Source organism: Dryobates pubescens, chromosome 2 (assembly GCF_014839835.1).
Source record: "Dryobates pubescens isolate bDryPub1 chromosome 2, bDryPub1.pri, whole genome shotgun sequence".
In the NCBI taxonomy this organism is placed as follows: Eukaryota; Metazoa; Chordata; class Aves; order Piciformes; family Picidae; genus Dryobates; species Dryobates pubescens.
The window spans coordinates 18,708,539-18,722,641 of NC_071613.1; the positions used below are offsets into that span (position 1 = coordinate 18,708,539).

General features: G+C 45.9%; 1 protein-coding gene across 3 annotated transcripts in view; it reads left to right on the forward strand.

Moving 5' to 3' along the window:
• SATB2 (SATB homeobox 2) overlaps positions 1 to 13,705 on the forward strand; it is a 146,383-nt gene extending 132,678 nt beyond the window's left edge. For all 3 annotated transcript variants that reach the window (XM_054171396.1, XM_054171392.1, XM_054171387.1), the window contains one exon: positions 10,873 to 13,705. In XM_054171396.1, coding sequence (XP_054027371.1) covers positions 10,873 to 11,328 — 456 coding nt within the window. In that variant the 3' untranslated portion in view covers positions 11,329 to 13,705. The remainder of the gene's footprint in view (positions 1 to 10,872) is intronic.
• The last annotated feature ends 398 nt before the right edge of the window (positions 13,706 to 14,103 follow it).

The following is a 14,103-nucleotide window of genomic DNA, read 5'->3' on the forward strand; positions in this document are numbered from 1 at the left end:
AGACCCTGGCTCTGACCAACTGGAAACCATCTGCTGGTCTGGGGAGGGAACCTCCATGGAGCTCTCTTCTAGAAGGTCTGCCACACCTGGGCTTTTCTTCCTTTCTCTCCAGCTGCTGCCTTGGAGTGTGGGTGTTTTTCTTCAGCGAGACTGGGGAGGGTCAGCTGTGGCAGCCCCCAGTTGCTGCAGATGGGTCTGGGAATGCTGCCCTGCAAGGGAAATGCTCCTGCACCACAGCAACTTCAGCTGACACTGCAGGCAGTCAGCAGACTTCTTTTCATCGCTAGATCTTGCAGTGATAGTGCCTTTTAACCGCTTACCATGTATTCAGACTGTGGTTTGCTGAAAGGAGCATTATTACTTTTAATCTCTAATTTTACCCTGGTTTTGATTCATTCTGTGGTTGTCTTTGTCTCCCTGCATCAAACTGCTTATGTCTTTTCAATGGCCTGATGAGCACCAAGGAAGCATTGCTTACTGTAAGTGAAGTTACTCCTGGTGTTCCCTTGTTTAAATTAAATCAGGAGTGAGATTGCTGTGTTGCTCTGGCCTGGGGCCCACTGAAGTCCAGCCCAGAACTCTGAAGCAGATTGTAAATTTTTGGGGTTCATGTGTGTTGGAAGGGTGAGGGGGAATAGTTTTCAGATAATGCCTCCCCGTGTCCAGTTTTGGGCTCTCCTGTTCAAGAGAGACAGGCATCTGCTGGAGAGTGTCCAACAGAAAGCTATGAGGATGACTGGAAGACTGGAACATCTCTCCTGTGAAGAAAGCCTGAAAGATATGGGGCTGGTTAGTCTGGAGAAGAGAAGAATGAGAAGAGATCTTATCAACATCTATAAATATCTGAGGGGTGGGTGTCAAGGTGAGGGTGCCAGGCTCTATTTGGTGGTGCCCAGTGATAGGACAAGGAACTATCGGCATAAGCTAGAACGCAGGAGGTTCCACCTCAACACAAGGAGACACTTCTTAAATGTGAGGGTGACGGAGCACCAGAACAGGCTGCCCAGAGAGGTTGTGGAGTCTCCTCTGGAGACTCAAACCCCACCTGGATGCCTTCATGTGTGACTTGCCCTAGGTGGTCCTGCATTGGCGGAGGGCTTGGACTAGATGGTCTCCAGTAGTCCCTTCCAATCCCTGTCATTCTGTGATTCTGGGAAGATTCAAAGATGAGCAAGGCCTGGAGTCAGTGGAATAAAACCATGGCACAGAACTAAGGAAGAAATCTCAAGGTCCATGTGTGTCCCCAGGCCTATCAGCTGCAGCACACATGCTTTGCTCCTGGATGTCTCTGGCCAGAATACATTCATAAGCACTTTCTGGTTTATCAGACTGACCAAGCTGCTAATCGGTATTGAATAGACCAAAGGACTCCCACATGCAATAAAAATCGTAAGCTTTATTGGATTTTGAGCTAGGAGAGATTCCCATCCAGCTCCTTTTATAAACTGCATTATATTTCATTCTTTCAGGGCTCCCATCAGTGCAACCCTTTGTATATTTCAGGGTGAAGTGGGTAAAGAGATGGCTGTGAGCTGCTGTTCCTTGGGTGGTACAGCCTGGAGCCGTAGAAGGGCCTGAGCTGATTTTTAAAGGTTACTCACTTTTGTGTAATACTGAAAGGAGAACCAAAAAAATCTGTTGGTGCTTTTAAAATTACTATTTTCAGTTAAAAAAAAAAAAAGAAAATGTTTGTGGCAGTTTACAGCAATGTCATACTTGAAGGGAAAATAGCACAAATTTCAAGAGCAAAAGTTGTTCTGAATAAAAGCAAGCAGAATATGCTGTGTAGCGACAAGTGCCTGAACAACTGCTTGAACTTTGTCAGAATACCCACCCCCTGCCACTGCAGGCAAACGACTTGGCAGAACCAGCTTCATGTAGGCAGTGCTTTGATGTCACTCAGTTGACATTGTTGACCAAAAGAATGAATTTTGACTGAGAAATGCCACATGATTCTATCATAATGAAATCTCAAATGGTGTTTTGCATTTCTAGGAAAAGCCTGGGGCTCCCTGCAGACAGACCTACACTGGCTGCAGGCTCCGGTGAAGTGTGAACTTCTCACTGTGTGTTCATAGCCAGCCAGGGTTGAGCTGTCTATGGAGGTCCCCACAGCAAGTAGTGCAGAACCAGGGATGGATCCCAGGGCATTAATATTGTCATCCTCTGCTTCATTCTAGTGGTGCCTCACTGGCCAGATGTCAAACTGGTTTATATGGAATGCCCTTTTTTCCCCACCTGCATATTCTCTAGTGGTGTGAATATTAACTGCAGGTGCTGTTTACTTTCCATAAAGCATCCTGGATCTTTCAAATAGGTGCAGATCAGAGCTGTGGGACACAAGGAGCAGTAACACCACTGTAGCTTCCTCAGTCTTCTGGACCTGCCCACCTTCTCCACAGTGCAGTGAGGAAAACAAAAGATTTCAGAGCTGATTCTTGGAGTTTTCCTCTCCTCAGTGTCCTGATGTGTGCAGGAGGCTGTACTTTGGTCACTTGATTTTTGTTTACCCATTTTGAAACTCAGGGTATAATAAAGCACATGATGCCAGTTGGGTGTGTGGCAGTGCTGGCTATTTTGCTTTTACCCTGGTAGTTGATTATAATGCACTTTTCAAGACTTGCTTTCTAAAAAAAGGAATTTTTAGACTTTTATGTGTTTGATTCACACAGTCCAGTTTGCTCGAGTCCTGTTATTAAGTGCATTGGTGGTTACATCTAGAAAGCAAAAAACATGCTGAGTAGTGTTTTATCAGCAGAAATCTACTATTTTCACTAACCATAACAGTCAGGTTCCCCTGACTCCTAGCTACCCCCACTGTAAAAATCAGCAGTACAGCTGGGTATTCCCGGAACCCCAAACAGCCCTTCAATGGGACAAATAATTACCCACCTCCCCTCCCCCCACCACCAAATCCAGCCTCTAACCCAAACATACCCTGCCTGAAATAATGCAGTGCCCACTCCCAGCACTGGGAACAGTGTGATTATAGTGGTGCTGTTCATTCCACTGTGTTTAGGGGTCAGACCTTAAGCGTGGCTCCAGGTTGGGGGAATTGTCAGGAAAGATCTTGCTCATGCTGCCCATGAATAGTCTTCTGGTATTCAAAAGAGAAGGAGAACATGTATTGTGTTAATTAAACAAGACAACACAGAGGATACCAGAAGTATTTTGTCTACAGAAAGGCAAACCAAAAAGCTTTCTGTTGCTTTCTTCATTCCTGTGGCATTCTGCCAGCTCCTCATTAGGATTAGTTACAGTTGGGATGGGGGAAACTCAGAATCAACCCAAAGTCTTTGACAGATCCTCTCTCCAGCTACAACCATGCTCAGACTCTACTTGGAACCTGACAAGCAGGGCTCTGCATGCCATAGCACCCCAGAGAGCCATGCCAGGATAGGAAGAGAAAGCACAGAAAGGGCAGGCCAGAGGCCCATGAAGTTCATGGACTTGTTTGGAAGAAGATAAGTATTAAGCAGGTCTTGGTGGCCCTCGGTGTGCACACAGATGTTGTAAGTCCCACTGCAGTGGGATTCTGGTTAGCATCGTTGTGCATAAGGGCAATGTCAACCTTTACAGGACTACTGCTTTTTCCCTTGGAGAAGAAGTTGGTTTTACCACCATCGGTTACATGCAAAAGAGGCTTTCATGGTCTCTTCAAGGGCAGCAGTGTCCTGCCTGCCTGCCCGTGGCCGCAGCAAGCCAGCCCAGTGCCAGCTGTGCTGGCCATGCCCCATCCCCAGACAATGGAGCCATCCATCACTGATGCCTTCAGGAGAGAGTCTGCCTCGGCATTGTGCAATGCTTCCTGGCGGCAGCGGCCTCTGTCACCAGTGCCCCGGTTTGTGCCAGCAGGAGCCAGAGTGAACCCGGCCTGGTGGGTGTTTGTACAGCAGGTACGTGCCAGCTCCACCTGCCAGCTGAGTCCTAGCTGTGGGCAGCCCTCCCTGCTGCAGCAGGGCATTCGGGAGAGGGATATTCACCGACGGCCACAGTCACTGTGCAGGGAACCTGCATGGCTGGCTTAAAGCAGCCAAAGAGGGGGTATCCAGAGCCAGTCTGCTGGCCTCTGTCAGCATGAGCTCGTTTGTGCCTCCCTATAAAATCAGCCAATTCTAGGCAATGCAGCAAGAGAAGCAGTGCCTGTGCCCTTGTGGGGAGAACTAAGCGGGTGTTGGAGGGAAAGCAACTACCCAGGACACACCGGGACACTGCTCTGCCTTGTCAGAGGGCTGTGATTTATTCTTTTAACATTAGGCAGACAAAATAGTGGCTATTGTGTAGGCACGTGCTGTCCATTAACGGAGATCGGGAAAGGGAAATAAACCACGCATTACTGAAGAATAAGATCATGATTGTGGTCAAGTGATGGCAGAGGGTTTTTTTTCTCTTTGTCAAGCTGATTTGTAAACATTCTTCAAACAACTGTGCAGACAGCAGTGCCATGGCTTCTTGAGAGCAGAGCCAAGAGAAGGATGGATTCCTCTGCCCAGATGTTTTGCAGTAACCTTAGACCTGTCCAGAAGTCACCTAGTCACCTGCAGTTGTGGCTGTGACCTGTGCTGCATGTGCAGCCTCTCAGCAGTGCTGTGTAATCAGGCTGTAATTTATATTCTGTCTCCAGTGATGATAGCTCTTAAAAGTGTTCTGTGGTGTATTTGCTCTTTGATGCGTGCTAAGCTCCTGTTAGCATTAATGGGAGCAGTGTGTGCTTGGGGGGGTGTGTGTGTGTGGACACCTTCCCCCTGCCCTCAAGTCAAGATTAATTATGGTTTGCTAAATGCTCAGGTTTATCACTTTGTGTGGAAGGGCAAAAGCAATGCACAGCTGAAAGTTCTGTCAGGTTTTGGTTGGTGTTTTTCTTCCTGGTCACTTTTTTTTTTGGTCACCTTTTGGACCACTTCTGCCAGCCTGGTCCTGGAGAAGAGCTAAGGGCTGGGGCAGCTGTTCAGAGCCTGGGTGTTTGTTCATGTCTCGCCGTGTTTTCAGATCACTGCCTATTTCCTGCCCTAAAGCCACGCGACTGCCGCAAAGGGAAGCATGTGGCGAGCGTGCTGCAAAGATGTTGAAATGAATCACTTCAACCCACTTGCATTCCAGCCTGGAAACCAAACTTGCCTTTGACTTTGGGTCCCCCATGGAATTAATTTCTCTCCTCACAGTTCTCTCTAACTCCCCTTCTGTATAGCTGAGAGAGTGACTTGTACCTCACAGCTGAGGGGTTTAGGACGCAGGGCTTGTCTGGTGTGACGTTCTGGCTGCAGTAGTGGTCAGTAGCAGCAGAAGCGGGATAGTGAAGGTCTGGATGTTTGGGGGATTACTGTGTTCCTGCTTTGTCTTTGCAGCTGAACAGGACCAAGGCTGCTGGGTTACAAGATGCTGTAGCCACCAGCACTGGCTGGCCAATTTGGACTGGCTTGCACGAGCCGGGGTACATCAGCTCCACAAACACAGACTCTAATCACCACTAATAATGCTGTTTACTCCTGTGAAGCAATTTCCAAGCTGCAGTAGAGGATGCATGGGGTATGTGGTTAGCACTCGAGCTACAAAATTAAGAGAAGCTCAGGCTGGAGTTAGATGAACGTGAACATAGTTATCCATGTCAGACTTCCTACCATTTTGCACGGTGGTATTGATTTCTCTTGGCACGGTCTGCTTTTATTGAGTACCATATATTTTTTTAAAATCCCTTACCGATAACAGTACCTGCTAAGGGCAATTGTAAAAAGGAAACTAAAGTATATTAAATCTGCCTGGAGTCAAAATGTAATCTAACACCTGTAGTCTGCAATTTGTCATCACTTCATAGATACTTTTTCTTTTTTAATAACAGTTTTGGATTTTCCTGAGTTTTGACCTTAGGATACTGTATAATCCAAGAAAAGCAAGGGAACTAAACCACAGTCTTTAACACAGCTTTATGGTGTCAGAGTGTGAAATCACCGCTGTGAGAAGGCGCCCAAAGAAAACACTTCCTTTGGAGCTGCGACCAGCGCTGCAGTGTTTACCCAAATGAAGGTATTTTTGCAAGGGAAAAAAACCCCAAGGATTAGCCTAACAACTGCAATTTTTAAGAGGAAAGAAATGGACGCAGGTGCAAATTATAACTTCTGCTGCAGGTTCTCCAACAGACATTCCTGGGGAACCTGTAAAGGGCCTTGGCACAGCGATTGTGTCTAATTAATGCCCTTACCCCTGTGAGATGTGGACTGGGAGGCTGGGGTGGGGCACAAGCCTGTTTGTTGCAGCAGCTTCACTGTGCTCTCCTCTTGCACATTCCGTGTGTGAAGAAAGAGGAGCTGAGGGTAGGGAGCATGAGGCTCTTCAAGTAGATAATCCTTGACAGGTTATTCCTGTAAGATCTCCAAGAGGGACAGTGCTTCCTCTAGCTTCAAGATTTCTTTACAAGGTAATAGGGGTTGTCTCTGAAGTAAACTCTTAACATGGCAGCTAAGCACTGCCTGGGTGCTCTCAGCTTGCAGAGGTGAAGTGTTGCACATTCCAGCTTCTGGTCCCAGTGAAGTGCAGCCGAAGGCCTTGTCTGAGCTTGTCCTCCACACTGCCTTTGACTTCAACTGGTCATTGGGAATAACCTTCTCCAGCCGGGTTGCTTACATGAAGTACACAGTGAATCTGTTTGCACTGGGTCAGGCTGGTGGCAAATCCTGCTGACTAGGCTTGAATTCTTGAAGAGCTATCAGATGTACCAAACATAGGTATGGAACTTCCATTTTGTAATGTGTGTGCATTCGCTCTGCCTGTTATTTCGGGCTCCATAAGCAGGCTAGAATTATGTTCTCTTTGGTATTAAGGTTCTTGTGGTGATGCAGTGTTATGGCTGGCTATGAGAGCAGTGGAAATACAAAGGAAAACTAAAAGGCAAGACCCCTTTCCATCACAGAGAATAGAATGACAGAATTATTTTGGTTAGAGAAGACTTTTAAGTCCAACCATTAATGCACTACTGCCAGGTAACCACTAAACCATGTCCCTCAGCACCACATCTACATGGCTTTTCAATTCCTGCAGGGATGGGAACTCCACCACTGCTCTGGGCAGCCTGTTCCAGGGCTTGGAACCCATTTGTTGAAGAAAGTTTTCACAATGTCCAATCTAACTCTCCCCTGCTGAAGGGAAGGGTGAAGGGAAGACCAAGCCATTGAACTTCTCTACTTGTTGGATTTGGTGAGGACTGATAGTGGCCATCACTAGAGGTGCCTGTTAGTGCTCATGCTGTCTGTGCATGGAGGAAGGTGGTGGCTCTTCAGGGCAGTCTCTGTTGCAAATGCATAGTCCTGTTTTCCAGGAATGTACCATTTTTGGTATCACTCATGCTAAGGGGCACATTGTCATCTCAGCTAAACACATTGGAAAGGAGCCCACGTGACTAATCCTAACTGCAAAGGAAACAAAAGGACCTTATTACCTAAGCACAGAGCTTAGGATTCCAACATAGCGCTGCAGTTCCTAACCTGCTGCAATGGCTGTTCAGTCAACAAGAGGTGGCACTTCATGGAGCGAGCACCGTCAGCCAGTGCCTCGCTGGGGTCGGTGCCCGAGTGCATGTGTGTGGTCTGCTCAGCTCCCCTTAGCCACTCACCATTCTCACATGTCTGATCCTAGATAGAAAGTAGGGGGAAACGGAAACAAAGATCAGTGGGAGAGTGAATTCAGCCAAAATTAAATAGAGAGCAGACACAGATGGCAGTTCCATGACGTTCGTCATTCGGTTTGGGTTTGCTCACCTCTCCTCCATGTGGGAACTCTGCTGTCCCAGCCTGCCCAAGGCAGATCTCTTCAGCCCCAAGACCTTGGGAGCAGGTACGTGTCAAACAGTGCGGTGATCCCTTCCCCCAGTAACTTTGGCTTTGGATTTTAGAAAGACCACAAACCCTTAGTTTATTACCAGTAATCCTGATCACCCCCGTAATGATACACTACATTATATACTCTCCTAAACTTAATCATTCAATATCTCACTTCCTTCCCTGTAGGCATCTACTATTATATTTTACACATGGCTTCCAGCTGGTTTTCATTGTGGCCTTCAAATCATATTTCAGTACAGTACCATGTAAGACCAGTTACTTTATCTTTTGAAGTCAACTTCCATCAGACTTGTTTTCTTGCAAGTTTTCTGTCAGAGCTGGTTCTTGTTGTTGGATAAAATGAATTTAGCTGTTAAGATTAATGCCTACCTGAGCCAACCTTCCTAAAGTACCATCCTCCAAAGCTGCTCTGTTCTGAAATACTTGAGAAGGTAGCCATGGCTGTAGAAGTTAAAAATTAAATCTCTTGAAGGGATGGAGGAAATGAGTCCTGTGGGCATGGAAGGAAATATCTATCTTCACATTTGATTTGGAAGTAGATGGGGAGACAGTGAGAAGCGAAGTTGGGAAAGGGAAGTCAGCTCCAGATGGTGGTGGCTTTGGAGGAGGAGGAGGCTGCCCCACTTGTGGGCTGGGAGTGGTGGGGAAGGGCATGAAGGAGAGAGTGCAAAGGGGAACACTGTGCACCTATGCTGGGATGCACACCCTCCTGAGCCTGGAAGGATTGCTGAGCATGGCCATCATTTTTATTCCTCCTCTCTGCAGCCCACCATATGTGTGGTGTTTCATCCTCAGTCAGACCATCATTTTGGGTTTATTTCTGCTGGAAAATGCACTGTAGCCTGTATCTAAATCATGGGACATCAGTGGGGTTTCCTTCTTTGCAGTACAGAAACAGAGCAGGACTGACCCAAATCCAAAGTGTCCTGCGAGGGCCTGCAGCATTCAGGCAGCATGTGAAGCCAGTGGAAGAGCATCATAATGACTCAAAACCTGAAAATCTGAAACTGCCAGAAATGGTTAGTTCCTCTGCAAGGCTGTGGCTTGCAGAGCTGGACGTGGAGTAAGCAAATTGCCCCAATCCAGCAGCATGGTTTACAAATTTGGTTCAGAGCATGTAGAGAAAGGCCATTCAGATTTCACAGTGCGTGGTGTGCCTCAGCAGCCAATTCGTTTCCCATTGGAAGTGTGTTCTCTTGTAATCAACAGCCTGTGTTCTCAGGAGGAAGCACAAATCCATCACAGCCTAAACCTGAGGGCAACTCTCTGTCTTTGTCCATCTCTTCATACAGGGGTAGTGTTGTGCTGCTGAATCCTCTGAGTGTCACTAGTCCTGTGCTAGTCGAGTGAGTCAGGGAAATAAGGAGATTTACCCCTTGTGAGAGTAGCTTTAGGGTTTTGTATCACTTAGGAAGAGAACAAGGGAAATGAAGCACGGTCTTTTTCAACCCCTGGGTCATGTGTCCTCTGTTCTTGACCAGGTGGAGAGGTCACTCCAGAAGAGGAAGGGTTAAGTAAAATTACTTTCTTCCCCTTCTTCCCCAAGCCCTCTCTTTGGTTGATTGCTTTATACATGCTGTAGGCATCTCTTCATCTCTTTCAAATTAAACATTTTACTGCTGCTGATCCTGTATTGTTGGGGTTTTTTCATCATTATATTTGATTGGAAGCCTTGTAACATTTCTCAGGCTGGATCGTTTCTCATGCTATTTGTCAGCTGAAAAGGGAAAAAAAGCCACTTCCAGCTCTAGCAGGAACGAGCTGAGTAATTCACGCTCTTCCTGGACGCGTTCCTATCTCTGTTAGCTGCTGCTTGGATCCAGCTTCTGATCAGTGATGCTACTTGAGGCTTCTCAATGACGCTGTCTGTAAATCCCCTGGCAGTTTGCTTCTGCGGGTAAATCCACTGGGAATTTTGGCTGCTATGGGCCTTGCCCTGCCAGGGGACAGGAGCAGAGGGCACAGGATGGGAGAGTATGTTGGTAAGGGCTGTGTGGCACATTCATGGGGCTGTGTCCTTGGCTTGTGTCAGCGATCCCAGTTCTGCTGCTCTCAGTGCTCCTGCCAGGAGTGTGCCTGTCACCAGGCTATGACAGTTCTCAGCACATTTTTGTTACTTATCCTTTTTTTTTTTTCCTTTTAGAGAGCTTTCATGTCAGGTTGATTTTCTGGATGTTACAGTTTGCAGCAGAGACGTTTTCTTCTTGGGTGAAAAGCCTGAATTCCCTCTTACTTGAGGAAGGAAATATTTACTCATATTGATTTTGTTAGCTCTGGAGCGTTGAGTTCTAATAATTATTTCCCTGCATCTGAAGGAACCTCTGGGCAAATCCAGCCCCCAGTCCTGGAGGGGATTTTTGTCGTTAATCTCTCGTGTACAGAACTGGTTTAAAGCAAGCATCTGGAGCTCCTCTATTTCGAACAACACAGAGCAGGTATTTTTCCCCTGGAACAAAGGCTGCACAAGGCCCTTTCTTAGTTAAAGTAACATGAAGAGCTGTGTGTGCTTTGTGCTTTATTTAAATTAGCCAAAGAGGAGATGCTGCTGGTGAAAATCTGTTACGGGACTGAAAAGTGTGTTTGCCCAGAGGGCTCCTCGGGATGGAGGGATATAATCATCTGACTCAGAACCCCTTAACTAGATAAATTAATGAAGACGTAATACGGAGAGATCTGTTCAAGAGATGCTAAAGGCAGCAGTGTGGGGTGGCTGAAATGACTGTGATGTCTTTTTCACAAAACTCTGCTAATTTTTCCCTCCATAAAGCAACTGTGATGGATTTAAATGCCAAGTTATTGTTCATTATAAAGTAGCACCTTTAGTGGTTTTATATATGTTTTACCTTTTCTATGCCTTTCTCCTTTCAGCCTGTAGTTACTCATGCAGCTGTCTAATAGGTGAGGAAGGTAACAGAAATGGATATTAGTGAGTCCTTGCCTTCACCAAAGCCTTCTTCTACCCAAAGCTGTACAATGCCCTTAGCTCAGGCACCAAGTGGGTCAGCATGTCCATGAAGTCTGTGTCTGTTTGACCTTGTAGGTGTTGCACAGACAGCAGTCCCAGCCTGCAAAGGAGAACTCGCCACCAAGAGAAGAGGCTCCTCCTCCACCTGCTGAGGACAGTTGTGCCAAAAAGCCAAGGTCCCGTACCAAGATCTCTTTGGAAGCTCTAGGTATTCTTCAAAGCTTTATCCATGATGTGGGTCTCTACCCCGACCAGGAAGCCATCCATACCCTCTCTGCTCAGCTGGATCTCCCTAAACACACCATCATCAAATTCTTCCAGAACCAGCGTTACCACGTAAAGCACCACGGGAAGCTAAAAGAGCATTTGGGAACGGTGGTCGATGTGGCAGAGTACAAGGATGAGGAGCTGCTGACGGAGTCGGAGGAGAATGACAGCGAGGAGGGCTCTGAGGAAATGTACAAAGTGGAGCCTGAGGAGGAGAACCCCGACAAAAGCAAGGCAGCTCCCGCCGACGTTGACCAGAGATAATGTGAGACAAGGGCGCAGGAAGCAATACATCGATCCACGGATTTTCTGTTCCTGTTTTCAGTTGTTTTGTTTTTTCCCTTTCTGTTTGTTTGTTGCCGCTGCACACGGTCCATGTGCAAACCGAACGAGTTCAGCATTGCCCCATCAGCCATCGCCTCGGCACAGACGCTCCCGTGGGACACTCCTACGTTTGGCTGAAGTACCCATTGCAGTCACACAGGATTATGCCTTCGCTAGCCTTGCACTTGTGAGAGGGACAGCCAGCAAGTAAAGGGGAAGGAAAAGTCCTATGTGATCAATGAAGGAAAACTGACAACTTTGTGTGTATATATATATTTACATAAAATATATATATATATATATATAAAAAAATTGCATGGGACGGAACTTGACAACCTGGAAGTACAGACTGTGAAACAAGTTCCTTAACGATGAGACTTGTTTATGTATTAAAACCACTTCACAATGAGTTGCTTTGGCTCTTTGATAAACTGCCACCTGCTCTCAGGGTGTGGTGACTATTTTTGAATTCCTATTTATTTTCTGTTTATCCCTGATTTTTTGTTTTGTTTTGTTTCATTATTATATGGCTTCCTATCTGGCACCTCAATGGGTAATTTTTTTAGGTATGTATTTAAAGACATAAATCAACACTGCCAAAAAAAGAAAAGAAGGAGGGGAAAAAAAAAAAAAAGATAAAATGGAAAAACAAGTCAGGGCACTTTAAAAAGAGAACTAGTGAGTTAAAGTACATTAACCACAGTGCACACTTAAAAGGATACGGCAGGTTCCACTCTCCAGACAGTCCTTTTCAGTGGACAGATGGAGTTTCATGGGATTCAGAATTACTAGAACTGAAGTTCAGTGCAGAGAAGACTTGTCCATTGACGAGGTGATTACAGAAAGAGAAGAAAGGTAACCTGTTGAGTTTTGAGGTATGGAATTCATACAACAAACCACATTTTGCTGTGGATTTTATTTGCCTGTTCTCTGTTTCAGACCTTCACATTTACAAGCTTCCTCCTCGTTGTTTTGTTTGTACAGAGGTGAAACACACACACTCACGTAAAGCTACATGGGGACACAAAGTGCCACAGACTCAGCAGCCCTGTGCGGGTAAATTGCTGGTGGAGGTAGGGTTGGAATGCTGACTTCTGGCCCACCTGCATCATGCTGCTTTTTCAGCTGGGCTCTGTCCGTGCCAGGTTCGTGCCAGTGCAGTGCAGTGTGTCCAGCCCAGCTCTTGTGCATCAAATCCGTGGTGTGGTGCATCCCGGGCTCCCCATGCCTTCCCCGGGTGCCTTGCAGTGAGCCAGCTCACAGCCCCCTGGCATAAGGCAGAGCTAGCGCAGGCCGATTCCATGGCCCACCACTAACGCTGCCCTCCACTGTCGTGTCACGCTTGTTGGGGTGTCACGTTGGAAGGGACAGCAGGGAGTGTTTGCTTCTCACTTTGTGCAGTGCTTTCCCAGACCTCACCCTCGCTGCCCTTCAGCTGGACTGAGTTCAGACCCCTGCTCAAACTGCAGTCATAATGGACCAACAAGGCTTCTTCTTCCTTTTTTCACATGGGCTTTTCGTGTGACCTCGACAAAGACCTCATGCAATATCACTCTGAACGTTCATTTCTGTTTACTCCACCAGGCAATGTACTATAACTGTTAATACTATTTATATATTTGAGAGGTATAAAAGGTAGGAGTTAGGAAGGGAACACAAACCTCTGTGTGTAGATAGTTCCTCCGAACAGACGCTCTACAGGGAGAAGATGTTGCAATACAAGCTAATTCTAGCTGCTCAGTAACCTCTGGGTTTTTTAAGGAATTTTTTCAGAACTAATGTTTGAACCACAAGAGTATCTCTACATAAATTCCACATGCCTTTGCGAAACGCTGGTGGGTTGCTTACTTCTGCTCCTCATCCTTCATTTCTATAGTGTGCTGCAGCTTTAATCAGAAATTCGGTGGTTGCTGCTTCACGTTTCTCTCGGAGCTGCTCTTTCGGAACCGTCGTCTTCTCCCGTAGATGAAATCACTCCATACACGTGAAAGGAAGCTGAGCTTTGCCAGGCTGTGTGAGGCTGTTATCTGATGATGGCATTGACATTTGGTATCTTTTACACTTCAACCAAAAATTTTATTAGGTATTTTTTCAACGCTGAGTCTTGCCTTTTTATTTTTAATTTCACTGCCAATTTTGCAGTGGTTCTAAGTGAATCTGTGGGCATTTTAAGCCTGTGGTCTTGCCAGAACTTTGCGAATTGCAATGCATATATTGCCTATTTATTCAATATCCATCATATAATATCTATTTGGAGAAAGAAACTTTTCTTGTAGTGCCTCTTAACAAAGCACAATTTTCCGCCCTTTTTTTTTGGTTTGGGTTTGTTTTTTGGTTTGTTTTTTTTTGTGAGACAAGAAAAAAAAAGAGAAAAATCAAAAAAATAATATTTGTGTTTTATTGCGGTATCAACAATGTGAATAAGGATTAACATATTGTAAATGTTTTCTTCTTCTTCTTCTTTCCCCCCCTGTCCCCCCATGTAAATCAACTTTATCTTCGTTATCACTAAGTGATAATTAATTTTTAACTTATGTGCATTGTTAGGCTGTTAGAATTTTTTTGGTTGTTGAAATAAAACGCATTCAATAAATATGACTTAATTTGTCAAGTAATTTACTGTGCCTTTCTTTTTTTCCCCCCTCGGCTGAGTTCAGGTGGAACAAGGTCCATGGGTGTGTGCGCATGTTGAAAAAGGAGATGGAAACCTGCAGA